This window comes from Melanotaenia boesemani, chromosome 12 (genome assembly GCF_017639745.1).
Source record: "Melanotaenia boesemani isolate fMelBoe1 chromosome 12, fMelBoe1.pri, whole genome shotgun sequence".
Taxonomy (NCBI): domain Eukaryota; kingdom Metazoa; phylum Chordata; class Actinopteri; order Atheriniformes; family Melanotaeniidae; genus Melanotaenia; species Melanotaenia boesemani.
The window spans coordinates 30215352-30240579 of record NC_055693.1 but is presented as its reverse complement, the minus strand read 5'-3'; the positions used below and the strand labels follow the sequence as shown (position 1 = coordinate 30240579).

General features: G+C 38.0%; 1 protein-coding gene across 2 annotated transcripts in view; it reads left to right on the top strand.

Annotated features, from left to right (window-relative positions):
* Positions 1–6921: 6921 nt before the first annotated feature.
* tfpia (tissue factor pathway inhibitor a) overlaps positions 6922–25228 on the top strand; it is a 53503-nt gene continuing 35196 nt past the window's right edge. For both annotated transcript variants that reach the window (XM_042001463.1, XM_042001462.1), the window contains exon 1: positions 6922–7073. In XM_042001463.1, the coding sequence (XP_041857397.1) occupies positions 6992–7073 (82 nt within the window). In that variant the 5' untranslated portion in view covers positions 6922–6991. The remainder of the gene's footprint in view (positions 7074–25228) is intronic.

Here is a 25228-nt window from a genome sequence, read left to right as displayed (position 1 = left end):
CCAGGTGAGTCGAGACCGGGAAGGGGAAGCCAGAAAAGTCCAACAGAGTTGTAACGAGATACGACGGGGAATGAATGTGGAGTTGGAGTATATATGGTTCAGGGATCAGACTGATTGCAGGTGTGGCTGATTAGTTTTCAAAATATCGACTGCTGCGATGCGTGGCAGGTGTGTCCGTGGCAGGGCCTGGTGCAACAACTGTCCTTCAGTGAAACTGTGGTTGTGCAGCACTGAGACTATACATATTAATTATAAAATTCTACAAAAAGTTATTTGGATGCTTTGTTCAGTGCCGTCATGCCATGTTGTTTCACAGCAGTGATATAGCTTGCAGTGTGTTGTATTGGCATAATGAGTTATATGATAAAATATATTGTAATTACCAACATTTGCATGTATTTGCATGTACTTGTCCATATATTTTGATTTTATTTACCAAAAGGACACCAGGAAGAATAGTTGCACCTGGTTACTGCAAGCTAATGGGGATCCAAATAAAGTAGAAAAAGATTTATGTAATTTATAATTAAAAAATGCAAAACAAAAGCCTCAGAATTACAGATATTGTCACAAGTATATTCACATAAAACCCATTATGACTCGAGAAATATGACTGATGATTTAAAATGTGCAGTTGCACATAATTGGTAGGTTCTTTCCGATGCTAAAGGATATAATAAAAAAAAGCATTAGAGCACTTTAGAAATTTACAGAAGCCAAATGCAGCAACATTAGCAAAGGTCTGGACTATGGGAGTACCACAGGGTTCTAGTTTGGGCCCATTACTTTTTACTTTGTAGATAATTGATCTCCCTTTGGCCCGTGAAGATTAAATAAAAATTCAGACATAAGCAGATGATACTGTTGTCAATGGGAAGGATAGTTATTAAGTAGCTGTCAAACTATCAATTGCTATGGAGAAAGTTGTTAAATGGTTCAACAAATCATGTATTAGTGTAGAGAAAACATCTATTTTTTTCTCACCAGCAAACAAACCCACGAGAACTATCTCAACATAACCGCTAACAGAGAAAATATAAAAATATAACTTAATTTGAATATCAGGGCATAACACTAGACCCTAGGCTCAGTTCTGAACACATTAAACAGATCATTTGCACTTTAAAATATAACCATGCAAATTTCAGATCCATCAGAAACCCACTTACACTGCAGTCATCTAAACCCATTTTAAACACTATGATTTTATCATGTTTCTCTTATTTTATCTCATGCTGGTCTCAAGCAAAAAAGATGACTTTGAAGCCTCTCAAATCCATGTATAAACAAGCTCTTATAATCATGGATAAGAAAACACAACAGTATCACCATTGTCATATACTTGCCAGGCATAAGATGTTAAGTTTTGAAAATATGTTTGTAGATGTGTGGTTGGTTTTTAAAATTAAACATGGCACAGCACCTCCACCCTTTAAGTTCTTTGTTCACCTGACCACTGAACAAATGAACAGGGTAACAAAGCTACCTCTAAATGGCACTGTAGCATTACTAAATAAAAAACTCCTTTCTCACAATCACCCTTTCATATAAAGCTATAAAGCAGGGATCACCAACCCCAGTCCTCGAAGGTATTCCATGTCCTGCAGGAACTGAATGTTTCCCTCCGACTTTAGACTCCTGCCGTCAGGGAGAAGGTTCTGCAGCATCCAGGCCCGCTTCACAAGACTGTCATACAGCTTCTTCCATCAGGCTTTCAGGATGCTGAACTCTAATCACTACCTCCCCCATCTGCCCTCTCCATCTGGACTGCAAACATTGAAAATACTTTTTGAAAACTTAAATGTCTTCTACTGCCACTTCATTTTTATTTGTTATTGTCTTACTTCATGTGTGACTGTTACTTGTTTTTACTTGTCCTTGTTGTTATTTCTATGGTGAGAGAGAACAGCATCTCAATTCATCTGTATGTTCTGACATATAGTAAATTGACAATAAAACTTCTTTGAATCTTTACATTTTTAATGACCCCTTAATTTGAATCAGGCATCTTGCTGCGGGGAAACATCCAATACCTACAGGATACCAGCCCTCCATAACCAGATTTGATGATTTCCACTATAAAGAAATGGAACAAACTTACACAGATATGACAACCAGCACAGATTGCATAATTGTCTCCAGAGAAACAAACAATTTTTTTTAATTTTTCAATGTATAATACATCATCAGAGCTGGGCTCAGAAGACTGCAAAGGAATTCCTATAAAGTCCACCTCCAGCACCAGATTGCCAAGGCAGTCTGAAAATGGAACACCTAAAATTGAAAATACAGGTAAGAAAACATGGAGACATAGGTCAAAATGAACAGCCTATCAGTGAATGATGACATTACATAACAAAGTGTTTCTTTTTTTCAGGCAATGAAGCATGGAATGAGAAAGTTGCCAGATAATACCTGAAATAAAGTATCAAATGGAGTTGCCTGCTCATGTCTTTTACTTAAAGTGGCTCTGACAGATTTGATCACACACTTGGTGACCTTCCCTTAAATTATTATGCCAGAGATAAGTTGGGAATATTAACATACCTATATCAGCCATTTTGGAACAGAAAACCCAAGATTACTGTTTTGTTTAAGTTAACATAGCCAGCTAAACCAGCAAACTCACTGTTTGGAATACCCCCATGGTCTGAGTTTAATGTTGTACTGTACATAGTCCTTAAAAATAAACTAAAAATAATAATTAAAAACAGCTCTAATCATGGCTGCTACTCTATTCTATTCTATTCTATTCTATTCTATTCTATTCTACAGTCATTTAGCAGATGCTTTTAACCAAAGCGACTTACATTTGAGAGTAAGAACAACACAAGCATGAATTCAAACAAGATGGGACGTCATAATTAAGTGATAGTCAGACCGCTTTGAGTCCAGTTGGACCCAGGTGCTGTCATGTAGTGCTAGAGGCAGTGCATACTCCTTCTGGGTCATTTCTTTGAAGAACTTTCTCGAGCATAAAAGACTAACTGTCCCCTGTTTCTCTGTGTTTTAGCTTGTCCTTCATTTTGACTTCATGTTGTTTTCAGGTAGGCTTTCCATATTGAGCTTGATTGTGCTTTTCTCTAAGAAAGCTTAATGTTTGCACCAGGAAACTGGCAGGAAATTGGTTTAACAGACCAGAAAGCAAATGATAAATGTGTGGTTTGGCACTGTTAAACTCATGGTTTTAAGAGTTTTTAAATGCTTCCAAGCAATCGGGCAAGCGATATGTGATAAATACTCTAAGAAGCTCTTTAAAATTCAAAACCATCCAAACTATGGATAAATCCCATTTTATAAGATGTCAAATAGAAACACTAAGAAATAAATGAAAATAAACTTCAGCTCATAAGATTCACATGTATACTGTACTGTATATCATCAGGCTTTCTATGACAAAAGATATGAGTGGACATTGACCCGTGAAAAATGAAATGGTCATAACTTGCCCAGGGTGTGTTAATGTGATTTAACTGACTCACAGAGTTAACGACATTACCATGGAAGTACCGTCGTAAGCTATCCGAGTCACATTGACAGTGTATGGCACTGTTTTCCCTTTTTATCAGTGTATTGCCAAACATGCATTTCAGTAACTATAGTTTTCCTGGTCTGCATCACAAACATCATGTCATTAAATAGAGTCACTCCAGGAAGCTGAGCAAGTATGACAAGTAGGTTGCTCCTGGCTGTTTAAAAACTCCATGAGAGCTGTGGCTGTTTAGGCTGACTCTATAGTGCCTTCAGGGCGAGAAGACTAACATTAGCTTTCCTTGCTCAGACACTTCCAGCTGTTCTGGAAAGTTAAACCAGGAGCCCCTGTCACGGTCACGTCTGGAAAGAGACTTTATTTTGGCTAACTCAGGTTAGCACTGAGAATTGTAGCTATTTTGGAACAAAGTCAGTTTGCAACCTCTTTCATGTTCCCTGTAAACTCTGAGTTTCATATTTTCTTGTTCTTTTGTTATTGTTTCATTTTGAGATTCCCTTTCCATTTTAACTGATTTTATGCTGTGAGGTTACTGACAAGAAAGGAAGCCAGAGAAGCTTCATTCACTTGACAATACACTCACCGCTTACTTTATCAGGTCAGTCTGTTCAATTGCTTGTTAACACATACAGCTAATCAGCCAATCACAAGTTAGACCCTCAATACATTTAGTCATTTGGTCAAGTGATTTTTAACATGGCATGATTGTTGGTCTGAGTGTTTCAGAAGCTGCTGATCTACTGGGATTTTCACACACAACCATCTCTAGGATTTACAGAGAATGGTCTGAAGAAGAGAAAATATCCAGTGAGCAACAATTGTCTGGACCAGAATGTCTTATGACAGAGGTCAGAGTGGTCGCAGAGGATAGAAAGGCAACAGGAAGGTCTGCTGTAGGTTGAAGCAAATGGTAAATGGTCTTTACTTATATAACACTTTTACCCAAAGCGCTTTACATATAAATCACATTCACCCATTCACACACTGATGGCAGAAGCTTCCATGCTACCTTCCATGCAAGGTGCTAACCACAACCCGCAGGAGTAATTAGGGGTTTGGTGTTTTGCTTAGGGACACCTCGACATGAGCTCTTCGGGCCGGGATTGAACAGGCAACCCTTGAGTTACAGGACGACCACTCTACCCACTGAGGCAAGCAGATGGACTAAAGCAGCAGAAGACCACACCGGGTGCCTCCTGTCAGCTAAGAACAGGAAACTGAGGCTACAATTCACACAGACTCACCAAAACTGGACAATAGAAGATGGAGGGACGTTGCTGGTCTGATGAGTCTCCATTTCAGCGCCACACTCATTTGGTAGGCATGAAAACATGGATTCTTGGATCAATGCTTCACGCTGTTGCTGGTGTAATGGTGTGGGTGATATTTTTTTGGCCCACTTTTGGTCCCTTAGCACTAGCGTGGCCTGGATTACCCACCACAGCCTACCTGAGACCATGTCCATCCCTTTATGACCACAGTGGAGCATCTTCTGATGCTGCTTCCAGCAGGATAATACACCATGTCACAAAGCTCAGATCATCTCCACCTGCTTTCTAGAACATGATGATGAGTTCACTGGACTCCAACGGACTCCACAGTCACCAGATCTCAGTCTAGTAGAGCAGCTTTGGGATGTGGTGGAACGGGAGATACTCATCATGGATGCAGCCGACAAACTTGCAGCAGCCGTGTGATGCTGTCATGAGGAATGTTTCAAATACCTTGTTGAATCTATCACATGAAGAATTAAAGCAGTTCTGGAGGATAAAAGGGGGTTCAATATGGTTCTAGCAAGATGGACCTGATAAAGTGGCTGATGTGTATAGATTAGTTAAGCTTTTAAAACTAAATGCTAAATCTTTCTGTTATTCTGCTGTACTTACCTTGATGAGGTTTACTGTATAAATGCCGTATTGTGGACTTTTTGCACAGCATCACCTCTGCTTCAGTTACATGTACTGGGTTCCTATAACATGGCTCATGTTGCTACATGGTCCAGATCATTGTGAAATGGACTGTGATGACATCGCTAGATGTTCTGCAGATTATAAAGTGTAATACCAAAGTAAATGTCTCTTGTCTGATGAGAAAGTAAGGTGGTGTAGAAATCTACCACTGTTATGAATTTTTTTAGGTTTGAGTTGTTTGCAAAGGTGAAAAGTTCACCTTTATGGCATCAGTATTGTCAGTTACTATATTTTATTGTGTCAAAGTTCAGTTTGAAAAAGAATTAAAGGTTGGTAGGTAGTGTTAAAACTACTGGCTGTTGAGTCAGAGATTTTTGTTTCAAATCCAAAATGACACACTTTACACACAGTCCTTATTCATGTCACATGATGTGATGCTAGCTGACAGTGAAGCTGTCAGTCAAAGTGTTATCTTACAATTGTGAAACAATATATTGGAGATGTTCCTCTTTAACAATTTCTGCTGTCATGGAGTGAACTGACTGTTTATTAAACTTAACCTCGTTGAAAAGTGAGAGTTTCAGCTGCTTTTGTTTATGCTTTTTTCATTTTACACTAGCTTGCAGCTTGTGTAAAACAACTATGTACTTGTTAAAGATTTACATGTAAATCTTGTGTGAGATTTATCTTTCAACCTTGTGCAAAAGGCAAAAATAGTGCACACTTTGGCTTTTTCTCATATTTTCAAAGGCACATATGGATCAATTTTTTTAGAAAGATTACCAAAATAATGAATGCTTTAAGAGATGTGGATGTTGTGAATTACCCATGAAAAAACACAATATATGCAGAGCGTAATTTTTTATTAAAAATATTTAACATGGGTAAGACTCAGATTTTGTACAGTGTATAAAGTGTAGCTGTAACTAAAAACACTGTCAAACACTTTACTCTTTTTTTCTTCTTAGTTTTTGTGACTAAACAGGGTATTTAACACAGTATAATGAATTCTGTCCTGTTTAGACTAAATGGGGTGCGAAGAGGCTGGGAGAATAATATTCCAGCATATATGTTGTATCTTGAAGCTCAATTGCAACATGGCCCGAAGGAGCTGAAGGTGGTTTCCGAACCTCTCCAAAGGCCATAAATCAACTCTGAATGCTTTATCTGAAACAGACAGCCATGTCTGGGCTTTACTTAAACTTTTCTCATTATTTTGAGATGTACTGCAGATTAAAAACTTGAGATGCAAACTGGAGCTCTGCAGGACTCAGAAAGGAGAGCGTGTCTGTTAAAGTCATTCCCATCGCTATTAATAGTGTTTTATTCACGTCATTCTTCTTTCCTTGCAAAAATAACCAAGTGAGCTAATATTCAATGTTAATCCTCAGTTACTTTAGAAGTTCAGGTTGTTTTAAAGATGCGTCAAGGTAATACAAGAGAATTTCAGTTTCATAGTTCCTGAATATTATCGTTGTCATTAAACGGAAGTACACACCCACACACGCGCACACACTCAAACTTCAGCCCTTCAAATTTGAAGTTTTCCTCCTAACTTTACAGTCATCTTGGATCAGCGCGTACAAGCAGCATGGCTCGGACCAAGTGCTGGATTCTTTGCGCCGTTGCGCTCGCCTGTCTCGCCCGTCATGGGTCTTGCACAAGACACAGAGGTAAGAAGCCTGAGCAATGTTAAAAACTGAGAAAAGGGTTTTACTGGAAGTTGGGTTCTCCGCGTTTGGGTTTCTTCTGAGGTGTTGTACAGCCACGGGAAGTTTTATTTCCCCAGTAAAACTTTATAATCACGTTTTAAAACCGTTTTATTTATGGCTTTAAATTAACTTTGTTGAAAATATGAAAATCACACCATGATTGATATTTATTTTTAGTTTTTTTAAACCAGTCCATATAACATGGGGAGTGATTTTCATGGGGATTTAACTGGATTTTGAGCTACTAGACTATAAAAGCAATTAATGTCTTTATCTTTACTAATCTTAATAATAATCATGCGTGACAATAATCGTTTTTGCGTTTCCATATCTTCTCGTATTTTCTTCAGCTTCACTCTGTATCAACACAGCTGATTGTGCTTTTTTGCTCCACCATTGACTGAGACGAGGCCAAAGTCCGCGCCGACAGCGGCGCTTGTACCGGTCACCTGAACCGCTCAGACGCCTCCTCCTGTTGCTTGTGTTATGTTGTGTCCTAACAACAGCCCCGTAATGACACTGTTGGATTAGGTGTCACGTTGCCAACAGGGTGTGAAAGATCTGAACGGAGGTTGTTCTTGTCTGAAACATATATGATACACTGATTGCCTCGCGCCATCCCTGCAAACGCTGTCGACCTCATAAGCTCATTCAGTGCGTAATAAAGACCAGAAACGTGACTTGGAGTGTGGTAGGTCAGACGTGAGTTTGGAGGCAGCAGGGTGTTGGAGATTAACTGCAACATTTGCTGCAAGCCTGAAATGTCACTGTGCGCTTTCTCTTATCTCAAACTCACATATGGCATTTTTATGCATCATACCCCAACATGGACAAACATTTCCAGGCTATGATTAAAATTTGTTGTCGCGACAGCCTGTAAATCCTCTTATGGGGACAGTTCTGTTACCTTTGCATAAAATGTCCGGTAGGTGCGTAATGATTCAACTGTGCCACCCTTGTGACTCCATGAGTTTTTTGTGTTTATGTATCCATCTGTGCTTGAATATCCTTTACATATATACATAAATCCACCGCAGAAAGCCGACACCTGGGTTATGAACTGGACTGAACTGGAGTGCATTTAACTGGGCTTTAGTTACATGTTTACACTCTCTGAAAAGAGCCCTGAGATTATATTTATTGTGAATTGAGACTGTATATAAAACACCTGAACTGAGTGGAATTTTACATTTAGTGACACTGATGCCAAACCATGCAAAGTCTTATACACTACCAACAATAAGGTTAGGGATATTAAGCTTTTTATATAATGTCAGAATGTACCTAAAATCCATTATGACTTCTACAGGCGAACTTTATTTGACTTTCTGTCAACTTTTGAATGCACACATACTTATTGCACAACATGCTATTCTCCAGCTGAATATGAATTCATGACTAAATGGTTGATTAACAGCTTGTTTTGCAACAGCCCTCTTCATCATACTGTTCACATGTTGACATCATCAGACCAAGATTACATCAAACAAGACATCAAGATATTGACATTTTATGTTGTGGTATACCCAGCACTGCTTTTCTTTTAATAACATGTTTGAAATTAAGAAATGATCATTGCATGAGTTCTACTTAAATGTGCTACACTCATGATATATTAGTGCATCGTTGGCTTTTTACATTTCTGTTAGGGGTGTTTAATCGGGGAAGATTCTGCATTGATACAACAACAAAACATAATCGATTATAAAAATGTAATGTATATATTCTGCGGCTGCTCAATTGTTTGGCGTGATCGAGCTGCTGCAACAGCTCAGCAGATAAATCACAGACTCCCAAGAAAGATCCGAGGCTGAATCCATTTTGAAACCTTATCTTAAGAAAAATGTAAAACTACTCAGATATACAGAAAATAAATCAGTATCTCACTGGAAATATATTCATTGGCCCAATAAAATCACGTAACCAATACTTTAGACCAGTAAGTCAGCTTAAGGCTAAAGTCTATAGCAGTGAGCATGCACAAATGGACTAAAGGGATTAAAACAACTTTGTCCATGAACAAATGTTTACCTCAACAATATTCTCTGTATTCAGTTGTAAATGGACTAAACAAATGTTTTCTGACCATGAAGGAGAACATGAAAAACATCTTCCTAACTTCCATATTCTGTCTGAACTGACTACGGAACAAGTCACACTGCTTTACTGCAAGAAATCTGGCCACTAGAGGGCTGTGTAACTAGAAAATCATAGTATAGTTTCTTGATTTTCTGGCAATGGAACAATAACGTTAAATAATGAAGTTGAAAATAATGTCATTGTTTACATGTTTATGATGTTTGTCAATGTCAGGACATTCAGTTTGATTTTTTTAATAATTATAAATAAACAGGGAGGACATAATTATCTGACTGCTTGTATTTATTAATGAAAAAAGTAGCAATGTGCAGTAATAAAGAAAACTGAGGATGCAACACATAGTTATGCATCGTGATGCATCACTGAATCGAATCGTTGACCAGATAATCATAATCGAATTGAATTGTGAGACCAGTGAAGATGCACAGCCCTATTTTCTGTACTTGAAAGTTGAATATTCCCAACTTTTTGTGACTAGTGTCTAACATAAGGGTGTTACGAGATTTGTAAAAGAGATTTGGAGCCTTTAATTTAATTTGAATTTTATTTTTCGTGTCTGAAAACCTTTATTGTCCCTCCAGTAACTCTGCATTTCTAATTTAAGTCTGTTACTGAGGTCACAGCAGATCATTTTGTTCTGGTTTATATTATATTTAAAAATAAACTAGATTAACCACAGCCTACATGCATGAAGGAGAAACAAACCCTCAGGAAATGTTTCTGTATATTTTCACTGACGACATAGTTGAGGAACCTACTAACGGCCCTGATGGGTGTAAATAATTAACTCTTATTTTTAAACAAAGTGTTTTTGCAACTAATTGCTTTAATCCATGTTTTTAACACAATAAAGGTAAAAATAAAAATAGAGGTGAACAGAAATGGCTACTGTTTTAATTGACAGTTTCAAATAAATAGTTTTACAAATGAAGCCCATAGAAGGTTGGAGGGTCAGTATTTAAGGATCTGCTCCTCACAGTGACAGGATACTGATCTGTCCATCTGTTTCCGAAACTGCTGGTCTATTTCAGGGTTTCGATCGAAACAAGCGCGACAGAGACTCCCAGAACAACTTCCTCTAGTTCCTCTTTGAGGAGACGCAGCCACAAACAGGCTATAGTGACTCACCGGGTGAATCTTTGGTCAGTCCCAATGACTCCTGTGAGCCTGCTGTGTTTCCTAGACAAGAAAAAGACAAGAAAGAGGTTCTCTAAACTATTTCCTTTTAACCAGGAGAAGCAGCTGGTAATCCAAATGTCTCACTTCATCCTGTAAAGGACCCAAAGTTCATTAGTGATAGAAGAACAATGCAAAAAGAGGGAATCCAAAGTTCATTTTATGTTTCATCTTAGTTTTTATCCCTAATGTCTGCAGATAAAGAGGCCGAATCATGGTAGAACCCTAACCCAGGCTATGATGGCCATTTATTTATCTAAAATAACAGTACTGCTAAGATTTGTACCCTAGACTGATTTCAGATCTGCCCAGTTTTTGGTATATACCAGTGTTTCTCAATCCTGGTCCTCAGGGACCACTGCCCTGCATGTTTTAGTTCTTTCCAACTCCAGCACACCTGACTTAGATTAACTGAACTGCTTGCCAAGTTCTTTGCAAACCTGCTAACGAGCCATTCATTTGAGTCAGGTGTGTTAAAGATGGACACCTCTAAAACATGCAGGGCAGTGGTCCCCCAGGACCAGGACTGAGAAACACTGGATTTCTGTTCATTCCTCAGTTGAACAGTTTAACAACTTTGCACTTTTTTAGAGCAGTTATTGCATTTGGAACAACATATAACATATTAATATTTTCTAAGTTGTTTCCCGGCTTTATTCATCAGTATGAATATTTTCATGCAGTTTTCTGAAGCGAACATTTACTATATTTGCTTTTAAAATGCTTTATTTTCAAAAAAAGCAGCATTTATTAAAACTTAACTCATGTAAACAGCACAAGTTTATCATCTAAACCTTCAGGCACGTAAAGACAAATATGTTTAAATATTCCAAAACAAAAACAGCCAGATGTTAACAACACAAACATTTCCACCAGCAATTAAACTTTTCATTCATCAGAGATTGGAGAACCCAAACACAGGGAGGGAGCTGATGCTACAGCTATCACACCAGCCTTGGATTTGTTCATAGAGGACCATTAGCTCGGACGGTTTGCATGTCAGTGATGTTCTCTCTTGAGAGGCAAAGCGATGAAAGATGCACTGAGCCTGTCTGGAACGTAGCATCAGTGTCATCGAGGCCCTTCCTGGTTGCTTCACTAATCGTATTGTGGATAAACATTGTGTGTCATTAATTTGTAGAGAAATTTAATTAGATGCTCACTTGCTGTTTGAAGTGGTTCTTTTATTAGTCAGCCTCAGGCCATAGACGGAGGAGAAACAGTCGGGCATGAGCCATTTTAATTATCGTTTGCAGGAAGGAGTAGACTTTAGACAAGTGATTGCCTAAGACTGTTACTAATCCACCAATATAGGAAAAAAATAATCTCAGCCATGACTAAGTATGTGTAGCTGGAAGACATATCCTCCCTTATTCTTGTTAATATCTGTCTTACCTAACTCACCTTGTTCCTTACTGTGGTATAGAAATGATGCTGACTGGTTCTTTTTCTTCATCAGCTTGCTCTTGTCGTATTAATTAAAGAGAAATATGATAATAAGAATATAAATAATGCTACTTGGCACCATGTGTTCGAACCCAACTACAAACGAAGCAGCACTAGTTTTATAGCCTTTACACTGACTTCCTGTCAGTTTCAGAATAGATTTTAAGGCTCTGGTTTTAAAGGCTCTTAATGGTCTTGGCCAGAATATTTAACCCGAACTGCTTTTATATTTTGAGCCTGTTAGAAGCCTCAGGTCTTCAGGACAGGCAGTAATTCCTGAAGTTTGAAGTAAAATCCATGAAAAGAATACTTGATCTTCCTATGATTCAGGTTTGGGGAACAACCTTTTTGAAGACCTGAGGACAAACAAAAACATTCATGTTTTTAAATCAAATTAAAATCCACCTTTTTTAAAACTGGCTTTTATTTGAACTGATATTTATCAGCATCTTAATTTAGCATTTAAAGTTATTTTCCTGTTTTTTATTTTAATGTTTTTTAACCCGATTTAGTTCTGTTTATTATATTTATCATCTTTTTTTATCTTATTAACTTTATCTTAGTTTTTTTTGCAGTCCTTCCTCTTCAGTTTTATACTGTGGCCATAAATCAGATCATTTCTGTGTGTGTGTGTGTGTGTGTGTGTGAGACAGAGAAAAAGACAAAGCTATTATGTTTATTTTTTCTTTTTATTTCTTTTTGCACTTTGAGTTTCAGAAATATGAAAAGTGCTGAATAAAGTCTGATTGATTAAACACAAATACCCTCCTTTAACTCAATTTTTTGAAATTGGAAAGTTGATCCTCAGTAAGATCACCTTCTCAGATCAGTATGGGATCTTTGGAGGATTTACGTCATTAATCCCAGTGATCCCAGCAGACATAAACCTGATGGTAGAGTGAGACCCATGGGACTCACAATGTTAAGATTTAAAATTGAGCAGTAAGGACCGAAGCAGCAAGCTTTACACCTATGTTGTAAAATTTTACTATAATTTGTATTTGATTTTCTAATTTATGATTTACTCTGTCATTTCAGCTATACATGCTTTCTAAAGATTAAGCAGTCTTTGCTTTAAGTGGAGGGGTTTTAGTATCTCTGGATATTTAGATGTGCTTCATCAGCACTAATGAGGGCTTTGCACCAGTACATTGTTATGAGGGAGCTGAGCTTTTGATTTACTGGTGCATCTTTTGTCCAGCTCTTACCTTCCCTGCTCCAGCACACCTGAGTCGACTGAAATGGATCCAGTAGTTTAAGTTCTGCACAATGAAACAGGGAAACATCTAAATCCTGCAGAACAGTGGCTGTTAGGGTCATTCCTACCTTAGCGACAACCCTGGAGGGATTATCCATATATCCCATCTGGCCAGGTAATGCCTTGGGATCCTCTAGGAGGAGCTGGAGTTGTCTTCGGAGAGGGATGTTTGTGTTTCCCTCCTGAACTTGCCTCCACAAACAGACCAGCTGGTCTAAGATGTAAGTAACATTTTTAAAAATTCAGAGCCAGTGTGGCATTTTGATGGCTTGGGGTGCAGTGTAAACGTCTAATCGGTCTGGAAGAAAGTTGCACCTGTGTTGGCCCTGCGATGGACTGGTGACATATCCAGGGTGTATTCTGCCTCACACCTGTTAGACTCCAACTTCCCTGAAATGGAAGAAGCAGTAAAGAAAATGAATTAATGTATAAATATGCAGCAGTGGTGTGACGATAAAAAAAAAATATGATTAAATTCCAGCAATGAATATGGCACAGTATTGATATTCCAAGCTTGCTCCAACCCAGCAGCATGTTAGCAAATGTCACTGTAGCTCGTGAAGGCAGAAGCTGGAAATCTGTAGCTGGTCTAATTTATCTCATGTTTGTCTTTTCTGCCTCCTTTGACCGTCAAAAAGTGCAGTGAAAATTAGACAAGCACTATTCACCTGCATCAGGATGCCCTGCAGCTTACTGGAAATCATAAAGTCTTTGTTACACTTCCATTTGTAGTTTAACTGAGTTGGAACAAATTGTGATTGTGTTTGACTTAACCAACTTTAGAATACCACAGAGTTCAAATGTGCCCACCGATTCATCTCCAGCAAAATGTAGTCTCGAGGACATCGTGGAGCATAACATGACAGCAGGGATACAAGCGTGAATACAGACAAGACACAGCATTTCCACATGTGATCTATGATTTGTAGAGTACAAATACCACAGAGGAGGAAATCGAGAGCATCAGACATTTTAATCGCTGTCACCCTGCCTGCAGATAAACTGAATGCATTGCAGTGTGGAGCGTAGTGTCCTGTGGGAGGAAAAACCTGTCCACTTGAGTTTGATACAGCTGAGAGATGACAAATGCCGTGGAGGCATCAGCTACAGGTTAATCTGTGAGTTCTGTGTACTGTCGCCTGTAGAAATTGGAAAACAAGATTAACTTGGCTCTACACTTAGAAAGGGTACTCTGCCCTTTCATTTCTCCACCAACTTGACAATATTTATTTTGATTATGTTTTTTACTGTTACGGCAGGTGGTGTCACAGTCGGGGTGGAGAGTCGGCTCATTTCTAAACTTGACAGATGAGTAATCTTTCTGTCAGGAGAAAATGGAACAACTTACAATCACTTCTCTCACTCTGGTACCAAGCCCCAAATGGATAAAACTATGTATTTTTGTAGAACCAATAGTTCTTCTGCAACAGAAGGGATGTGATTGAAAGCACATTATTTTCCACATTAGCTTTGCTAACTAGCATAAAAAATATGCTCATTATGCAGTTTATGTAATAATTTCTCCTTTGTTTTAAAAATTCTGGAATTTACATTTACATTTGATAATGTAGGGCTGTCCCAGTATATTAACTACTTTGTGTACATGATTGTGATGTATATTGTGAAGGCATTGATAACAGGATTTCCTACATGTTTCCATATGAATATAAAAGTTGTAATAGACTGTAACAAATAACAAAGATGTCATAACACATAATCGAAGACATTTTTACAAGGAATACATTTTTTTTTTATTTCCCAGAAGTGTTCATTTATTTTTGTTATCTTTCTGATAGGCTAAAGCACCTTCTTTTTAGTTTTCTCTGTGTTTTTCATGTGAGAAATTACTTTAGTAAATTGTGCCTAAGGGTTGAATGTAGGTGGAGAAAAAGAAAATGCCAAATGCCAGTGTATGTGTGGACCTAACCTCAGTATGCATACGCAAAATTAATACTCAACAAAAATGAAAATATTAATCCATCCCGTCTGACATTAAGCAAAAAGCTTGCCTGCTGGACTTAGGCTATACTATACCAATTATTTCCACAGATTTTGTTGCTGGTGTTGCATATTGGAGATAGATGGTTTTTGTCCTTCTAGCTCCAACTGTCCAAACTCCATCGCCTTCCCTGTGTGAGTTTCCTAAGGTCAAACCCTCTTAAGTGTCACTATTAACTGGACCACTGGGTGCCTAAATGCTCCAAGGACTTAACTGATAGTGGTGGGATTCTTTAGGTACGATAACAGTTACAATTCAGATGCCACTATGCAATAATAAAATGATTCGTGCATATTTTATCCCTGTGTGACTTCTTGACTAACACCACTTTCAGAGTGGAAACATGTGACATGGTTTCTCATGTTTGTTGTGCTGATGAAGAAGAAAACTCTTCCATCAAGTGGTCAATGCAGGATATTTGTTTCCACCGTATAAGAGAGAAACATGGAGCAGCATCAGATCCCAGCGGTCTTCTGTTGACCATATTTTTATCGGTACTTTTACAGTGTTCTTCCATGATTGACCATGTCAGAGTTCACGTCCTTGATCCGTATCAGTTGCTTTGCACATGCACACCTACCCAAACGAGCAAATGAAGCCACACAGAGAAGCTGAAGTGCTTCCACACAGCTTTAAATGCAGAGGGTGCCAGTCGGATTTCAGGCTGTTATGTGTATATCATAGACTGTTCAGGTGCTGCACTTCTGCAGTTATGAGCAATTAACACCTTTTCCGTTCCTCAACATTTTGCTATTAACAGTTGAAAAATATTTTTTTAAGCATTTGCACATTGTTTCCAAATCGTCCATGTCCGTGTTGTGATGTTTCTAAAAAGACTTTTCCCCCACACCCCTATTAACTAATGTACTAAGTACTGGCATGGAGTTCCAGTCCAACAATCACTGGTCTCTAACCTGCCTCCTGGAACCATACACTCAGCACAGTGCTATAACGTTGCCCTGGCTGTCCGTCTCATGGTCTGTTACTCAATTGCCCTGCCTCCAGTGGAAGATTGTGTGGCTCAAAATTAGAAGTCCCCATATTCCATCTGAAGTTGTAATAATGCTTACATTTCTGAGTTGTGAGAAGAGCTTTGCTGTGCAGATGCATTTTACATGAACTTCCATGTTTACCTCCCTCAGTGCAGAATACTGGTTCAGGTTAGCTTGTAACTGGCAGTAGCTAACACCTAAACCATGCTAATGAAAATGCTCCCTCTCTAAGGGCTGACATATCTTAATTTGTTAGATATTCTTTTGTCAGCAATTAAGGAATCTGACCATTTAAATTTGTGACCCAAAAAAATAAATAAAAAATCCAGCTTGTTGGGTTCATGTTTGAATGGCAAATTTCAGGGACAAACACAAACATCTTTACCAGAATTTATAAAACTCCTCTGTAGTGATAAAGGTACAGAATTTCAGGGACCATAACAGCATGTTACATGTTATTAGTTCATATATTTGTATTCTTGCATAACACTACAGTCTCTGTACTGCGAGAGAAAACATCCAACCCTGCAGTAGCAGCAAAGGTAAAACTCCAATTTAATTGCTGTAAATTATATTTAACGTTTAACTGTTTAGATACTGAAGCAGTTTCAAGTGATCTAATAATCTTGAGCTGTTCTAAAATTCAGATGTTAACAAAAAGGACGGCGGTACATTTTAAGGTCAAACCGAGTTTGTTCTCCAAATTCAATCTTTTCAGACAGATCTGAATGGAGTGGGCAATGCATCTTCATGCTGTACTTTGCTGTGATATTTAATGCTGACCCCCCTGATGGGGAGGCTGTCATCAAAGGTCAGACAAATCAAATAAAATGTTCAGCTTTCTCCTGCTCTAACTCTGACTAATTGAACCACTGCAGCTGTGGTGGTTTGTTAAAAATAGGATCACGTGGCCAGCATTTGGAGTGACATGGTTATTTTTCTGAATTTTCAGGATCTATCTTCCTTATTCCTGGAGCATAACTTGTCTAAATAAGCCTCAAATGTCCTTTTATCTGTGTTGCATGTTGACATTGTATGTAGAGTCCCACATTGACGTTGCCTCTGAAGTTTACAGGGAACTTTTATCTCTTAAAGATTGACACATAACTGGTGTTTCATGGAGGGGTGAATGACAGAAACAGGAATACTAATTAGGGGTGAACGTTATTCTACAGTTCACATGCCTTCGTGACTCATTCATTTGTTTAAAAAAATGTGAGCGATCTTTTTCTTGGCCTGGAAAGTTTAAGCAGATGAGTTCAGCATGGTGTCTGGATGGATAAGGCTTTGGTACAGTTTCCTGCATGACTCATTTTGATGATAGATGTGAACATAATTAAAGAGGAAGAATTTGGGGAAGTTAGTGTCTTACAGGATGCAGAACTTGTATGAGATAAGCGTCTGTACTGGGAAATAAGCAACATGTCTTATAGAAACGTGACTGCGATATTGCATTATTTTCTTTTAACAGGAATCTGCAGTAACCATATTGATAAAAGATAATCTCAGTTTTGTCGTTTTTACTCATGAAAACTGGAGAATGCAGCTGCAACTTTATTTATAACACACTTTAAAAACAACAAGCAAACAAGCTGAACAAAGGGCTACAATGTGCACGCAACATTAAAACTATTAAAACACATAGCATACGAACTACATTAATAAATAAATTAATAAAATAAAATAAAATCTGATCAAATAGTCAACATGTCATTCAGTGCTAAGGGCCAAGGTGAACAGGCTGGTACTGGACACACTCAGGAGGAGTTAGTCAGCCGACCTGAGATCCTGAGGTGTATAGGGACTGAGGAGCTCAGAGGTACAACGAATGTGTTGAAAAGGTGCAGAGAAATTGGTCCACAGTTGATGTTCAGTCATGCAACTCATCAGCACGCTCAGCTGCTCTCTGTAAATGCTCTGCAGGATTACCTGCATTGTTCACATGTGATGTCTCAACCTCATTTAACGGACATTTTACTAATCCGGCTGGCTAATCTCACAAGAAGGGTTGCAGACATTTGCATTCTCATGAGCAGCTAATCTGCAGCATGACTTTTTTTGCACTGCATGTGTTTTTTCCTCATATTATAAAAGACCTAAAAACTAAATAATCAAAAATGACCTCTCTTTAAACGTGGGTGTGATGACTAAAAGATCTCAACCATAACAGCTAATGTCAGCAGAGTGAACAAAAGTCATGTTGCATGAAAGAAAGAGGGCGAAGTAAGTCTGAACTTGTTGAAAATAAATCACTTTGTGTACATTCTGAGCCAGTTCAGACAAGGCAGATGTGGAGGATGGTAGATGGAAAAAGTTTATCAGTAAACTCATAAATGAAGGACCTAAATGAAGTATGTAGAGATAGAAATCATCTACCCGGACTGTGTGTAGCTCTGTTTTCTTTTAGCTTTTCAACCTTAACTTTGAGAATCCGCTGATATGAGAGCCGTGTCAGGTTCAAGCTAATCCATCAAAAAAATGAAAACATGCTCCACAACTCTGGTCCAAAATGGTATTTGGTGCCTCTCTGTTGTGGGAGAAAAACAAATCAACCGTCATCAATTTTCTTGTTTATCTCTGCCAGTGACAAAGCTCTGGGTGAGAAGAAATCCACACATGAAGTTTATCTCTTTGGATGAAATATTGGATGGATACAGATTGAATTTTGGACAGACATGTGTGCACTTCAGTGGATAAAATCTAATAATAGTGGTTACTTTCAGTCTATAAATGTCTGTAGCAATGATTAGGCAGGAGTTAAGTGTCAGAAGAGCAAACATTTTACAGAAGGTTATATTAATGTGAGATAATCGGTATAATTTACTTCAGCTCTTGGAGGATAAAATGTTGTGATTACCTTGTTTTTCATGGTTGTTAGCAGAACCTTGTATGACCAGAAAATATATTAGAGCCAAAAATATACATGCTTTTTAACCTCTCATTTGCTAATTAAAGAGGTTGCATTGCACACGTAATTCTTTCATACTTGCTTGTGTACTTTATTTGTTATTATAAAAGTCCACTAGGGAGCACATTGAGAATTTAGACCAGTGGGAGTTGACAAATTTGAAGGGTTTGAACAAAATAAAAAAACAAGAAAACAATAGAGGAGGCTTGCATTTGGTTCATTTTGAGATCTCAGCAGAAAAAATGACATCAGGTTTTTGATCAGTGTGACCTCACATCTGGTCAAATTGGTCCTGGTATTACATGTTGCAGCTTGGGAGCATGTAGTGCTAATTTCTGAGGATATGCACAAACAACACTTCACACAAATACAAAATACTCAAGGCAGCCACAATAAACAAGCATGTGTAGTTAAAAGCAAGTATATTCTTGTCTGTAAATGTACTTTTATCCACAGCCACATATTGTACTTGCATCACATTTCGTGTCAGAAATTATAAGATGAGAAAGTGTCTGTTGTTTGATATAGGGCAGCTTCCATTAAGAGTAAAATGCGTTGGAGAGAATGGAGTAAGATGTGTCATATTTGGCCAGGAACACCTTGCAAACCTTGTTAGTTTTTCTGGAGAAGGTACTTATTGTAAAACTGAGCAGGATCACTCAGAGTACATTGTTACAAAGGTTTTGTGCCACTTTTTGGTCATGAAATCATTTGTTATTGCTTTATTTAGGCTGGCTCTATATTTTTAGCTCTTTGGAAGACTGCACATCTGTCAGGTTTCATTAAAAAATTACCCAGACCTCTTCAGTCTTTGGACGCTGATAGCTAACATCCTTTTAAACTGTATTATAGATACTAGGTCATGGATGGCAGAGAACTTCTTACAGCTCAATCAGTACAAAACAAGTTTTAATTATCGGTTCCGAGGGCAAGAGAGAGAGATCATTTTATCAAAACTACATAATTGTAATCCCTCTCAGTGTGTGAGAAACCTGGGTGTTCTTTTCGACTCTAGATTTTACTCCACACATCAGAAAAATATCAAAAACAGGATTTTATCATCTTAAAAACATTGCCAGAGTCCGCCCATTTCTCTCTCTTGCCAGCACGGACGTGCTGATGCATGCTTTTATTTCTAGTAGTTTAGATTAGTGTAATGGCCTGCTCTCTGGTCTTCCCTAAAAGTTCAGGGGTTGGGGTTGCTTTGTGTGATTGTGCGACTGTGTGAAAGATCCTAATGAGTGTTTTTAATTTTTATGTAATTCTTATTTGTTGTGTAAAGGCTTGAATTGTTTTTAAAATGCATGCATTGAATTGTGCTTAAATTTCTTAATCATTTAAAGCACTTCGTATTGCCTTTGGCATGAAAAGGGCTTTATAAATAAAGTTTGATTTGATATGATTTGAGGGTTTATGTCAGGTTCTCCAGAATGAAGCCCTCCTCTGCACCCACTAGGCCACCACTCCCCAGTCAAACCCACATGGATTTTTTACAATTTTACAAGTAGTCATGTTTGCTTAAAGCTGACTTAAACAATGAAATTGTAATATGGTTTTATAGTGAAACTTTTTCTCGAAATCCAAATGCAGAATAAATAGTTTATTTACAATTATATATTAATTACTATATTTAAATCATATATATTAAATCATATATTTATTTATTTTAGTTAAACTAAAACTAGTGAAACTTTTAATCAAGACTAGGGATAAACTCACTTTGAAGAATTTGCAAACGAACCAAATATTTAAGTGTTTAGATTTTCCTTAGAAAGATACTCTCTTTACTTCCTGCTAGAATCTATAATAGGACAATGTAATGTAACCCTAACTTGTGCTAGCACGTTTCGCCAATAATGCCACCGACTGTCAACGTAGCACAAGATGTCAAACATCAGCAATGACAAAGCAACATGCTGAACCACGCACAGACACACTGAACATCTCCACCACATGTAACAACATGCAAGCTGCATATCTGTTGGAAAACGTGTCATTTTTGACCAATGAAGCTATGAAGGTTCTGTCAGTACTACTGGTTTAACTTGAGCAGCTGATGTGTGCATTTAGCTAATACATATGCTGTATACTCCAGCATACAGATAAGTCTATACAAACGTGCACCATCTGGTATGAATTTGTGAAAAAAAAAAAAAAACAAAAAAAAACTTTAAAATTCAACAATGATTAAATTTTCTATTAAACAGCTATTTTGCCTCCTTGATGAGAATTCTGCTTATGATTCTGCAAATCCTGCTAATCTTTTTTTGTTGAAAACAAAAGAGAAGTGATTGGACTCTGCTGATTTTGACAAAGTAGTCATGAAACAAAGGGAGACTGCAGGCAGCCCCGCATATGTAATCATTTTGCCCTCAATTGTGACCCCAGCAGCAGCAGGGGTTAATCCCTCAGAGGAAAACATACTTCCAAACTTTCTACCTCACTTTCACTCTTCTACTGCCAACAGAACAAGTATTTCCTTTTTCCTCATCTGTGTTGCTTGAATGATAACCTGCACTGCAGAACAAGACTGTGATATCGATCTCCTGATAGAGTGCATCTACAGGACAGTCGGCTGAGAATGACATTTGCACAGATGGGGAATGAACCCCTTTCTCTCGCTTTCTGTCTGACCTATTGATTCAGCCTTGCAACCAAGTCCATGTCAAAGCAGAGGAAGCTGAGACCCAAACATTAAAGACTGCAGTTTGTAAAGCCCTTAAAGGTCGTCCAATTGTTTGACAAATGACAGCTTCATTGAATGGGACGTGGTGTATTGATGTAGTTAAGAAAACTGAGTTCTGGACTAAGAGGAAATTAGAAGCTACTTAATGAGTGCAAATCCAGCAGGTTTCTGTTCTTTCCATGTCATTAGTACTCAGCAGCTGTGCTGTTGTTGGATTTGATTTTGTGTGTTGTCTTTTGCAAATGCAACAGAAGACAAAACTATAGCACAGAGATAACTATACAGTGCTCTGTTTTTTAAGGCTTTATCTAAAGTCGTTTAGCTCTGTACTGTGTGGTTTGTTGAATGGGTGATAAAATGGACCATTAAAGAGCAGATGGTGTTGGGGCCTGTAACACTAGCATCACATCCTAAAATTTAAAATGAGAATGTGTGAGATTAGGCCGATTTTGGCCAATAGAAATTTTATAGCAGCAAGGAGAAAAGCCTCTGAAGCTACAGCGATATGAAGTTATGGTATTATACTGCAGCCTGCAGACTGCATGCAGGACCACAATTTATGAAGAAACACAACTGCTTGAGATAATTAGACATGTGTGGATATCAGCCCCACACAGTGGGACTGCGAGTGACCTACTAACAATCATGTACACAGATTAAATTGATCAGTTTCTCCTCTTTTCTCATTTCTAGCTGTTAAAGTTAAAATAAAAATGAAAGCAGTGTTGTTAAACAAATATAATAAACAAAGTGAAAGTTGATATAGTATCACATAGTATATGATTTTGTTTAAAATGTGTATAAATTGTATTGATGGCTAAGTGGGAAAGGGGCAGATATCATAAGACTTTACTTTGTGCTGCTCCTTTTTCATTTCAAATTTGATTGAAAAAATGTTTGATTTTAAATTTTGTTTTGGTTTATTGAATGAAATAAATAAAAATTATATAAAAAAAATTTAATTTAACTGTCAGTTTTAGAGCCTCCATTAAGAAATTACAGGTGGTAAAGGTGGGTTTCTATAAAGAAATGGAACTGTACCCATTCTAAATGCCCCAAGTGCCTCCTTGCAGATTAGCCTGTGCACCCGGGTGTTATATTCCCACTGATCCTTACTAAAGCTGATAAAAACGACTACTGCAGAGTCATTTCCATGACATTAAAATATTTATTATTTTCCCTTTAAAAACTGGCACCAAACTTAAGATTATGTAATATAGCAGATTTATAGTCTTTAATTCTTAGATGACATATTGCCACATTCCCTCAATGTGCAGCTAGTGAGCAACAATGCTGAAACAGGTTATGTATTTTTATACAGTTGTTCAGATTCCCTGGTTCTCTTCAATCAATTACAGGTCAACACAGTCTCATTAAATTCTGCCAGTGCTCTTTGAAATGAAAGCCTTTTGAGTTAAACATTTTCTATTATTGGTCTCTACACCATCGTTCTTGAGGATCCTTTGGATATTATTGCAAGTGATGTGATGAATAATTCACTGACTCTTTTGTAAGTGGGACTTCCTCACTTTGGCAGATGGTGCTGCACTACTTTCTCCCCAAGAAGCCGTGTGAAGCTTATGGCAAACTTGTGCCCACATTATTGTTTCCCATATGCTCCATCTGGACCGAGTCACCATCCTCTGTTTAAAGGGATCAGACAAACATTTTGGCCCCTACGGATGCATGCTTCACTTCTGGTTCAGGCTTGAGCAGTTTGTGGATATCTGTCTCCAATCTGTCACACGTATTCTCATTATAGTCCCATCCAGGGAGACATATTTTGTCCAACTGATTAGCCAAGAACAACCTGGACACGGCCCCCATAAGTATCATTGACTGACAAGCGTTGGTTTGCCAGGGCTTGGATTTTGCAGGTGTAGGAATGTGAATTGGCAGAATCACTGAAGTGAGAAGGATTTGTGGTTTTCTTGTATTATTTTGTTTTTAAAACCTGGTGGGAGACAGGTGAAGGCTCAACTTAGATAGGAAAAGATAAAGCTGCCCAAAGTCAGTTGGATTTATAAAACAGCTATTTAAGTTCACTATATTTATGAATGGAGTTAAAGCCACAAACCAGACAGAAAGTTTGTATTCTATTAGCTTTGTTGGCCACAGTGTTCTGCTGGAAAAGTAGAGTCAAATAATATAATCTAATAAGGTTCTGGGTAGTAAAGGCAAGCTGAGATAAACAGTAAATCTAGTTTGGCACTGACAAATGGATCCACAAATGCTATCAAGTGGTGCAACAATTAACTTGCTCATTGTATTTCTCCTCCCCTACCACCTGCTATACCAACACACAGGCTCTGATTAAAAATGCATGGGTCTCACAAGCCTTTTAGATAATTAAGCAGGTTTCCCTGCAGCCTTACAAGTCAGGAGCAAAGCACAGTCACAATCTGTTTTAGTAACACTAGATAATATGCACAGAGAGATGCAGAGTTCCATAAGCTCATTCTGGTAGAAGATAGTGTCATTTCTCATGTGTTTTTCTGCTTTCCACTCATTACAGGGGGTGTTTTTTGTACTGTGTGCTGAGTTATACAGGACCCAGAGTGTTGCCAACCAAACATGAATACATGAATAGATTAAGCTTATCCCTCAGGCAAGCCCCTAGTGTGTTTTGTGACCACACAAGTGAGCTTTCAGAGCTTTTATTGTTCATAGAAATGGCAACACATTTGTCCTAGAGGCACAAACATGTCCGTGTTTCAGTAGGATTCCTTTGATCTGCAGGCAGAAGTGCTCTGGAAGGTGCCGAAGGCTCCCATTGGTCTTCTAACATGATGAGCCATTGGAAGGAAAATGCTGGTGTTTGTGGGATATTTTGTGGATTATTGCTGGAAGGAAGCCATAAGAAATCTGCATGATTGTTATTGTTTAGTTTGATTGTGACCATTTCTGAACTAAACCAAACTTTTTTTTGCTCTTAGAGGCTTCATGTACATCAATTATCTATTGTCACACCTAAAGTTAGCTTGTCTTTTAGATTCTTCCAGTATTTTGAAGACTTGTAATATTCCAAGAACACCAAATTCATTTGAAACAAGTCAACACAGATAATACCATTGATGATGTTAACGAGTCAGAATGATGAAGCAGGTTCAACATATTCATGGTGCCGTTGAAGCAAAATTAAGTTTCTGACCATAAAACTCTGCACTTCCAACTTGTTTTGATGGGACACTGATATTTATTACATACATTCCTGGAGCTGTCCGTGCCTTGCAGCGCCCCAGGGCTGAGAACACACACTTTACAACTTCTAATTTCCAGCCCCAGGCATCATGTGACAGTTGCATCTTACTTTATGACACCAGCAAACCAGCAACCAAATGTCAGCTTATTAGCTGTTTTGACTAATTCAGCAAAGAAATGTGAAAGGACATTATTGGAGGAAGAGAAAAAACTGAGGGGAAAAAACTGATACAGAAAAGGACAAGCCAGTAATCATCATTGGACTTACTGTAGTGGCTGTAAAGAGCCCAGAGGAAAAACAGAATACAAGGCGGATGTTGAATTAGCCAAAATCTGCTGTTGTTCAGTGA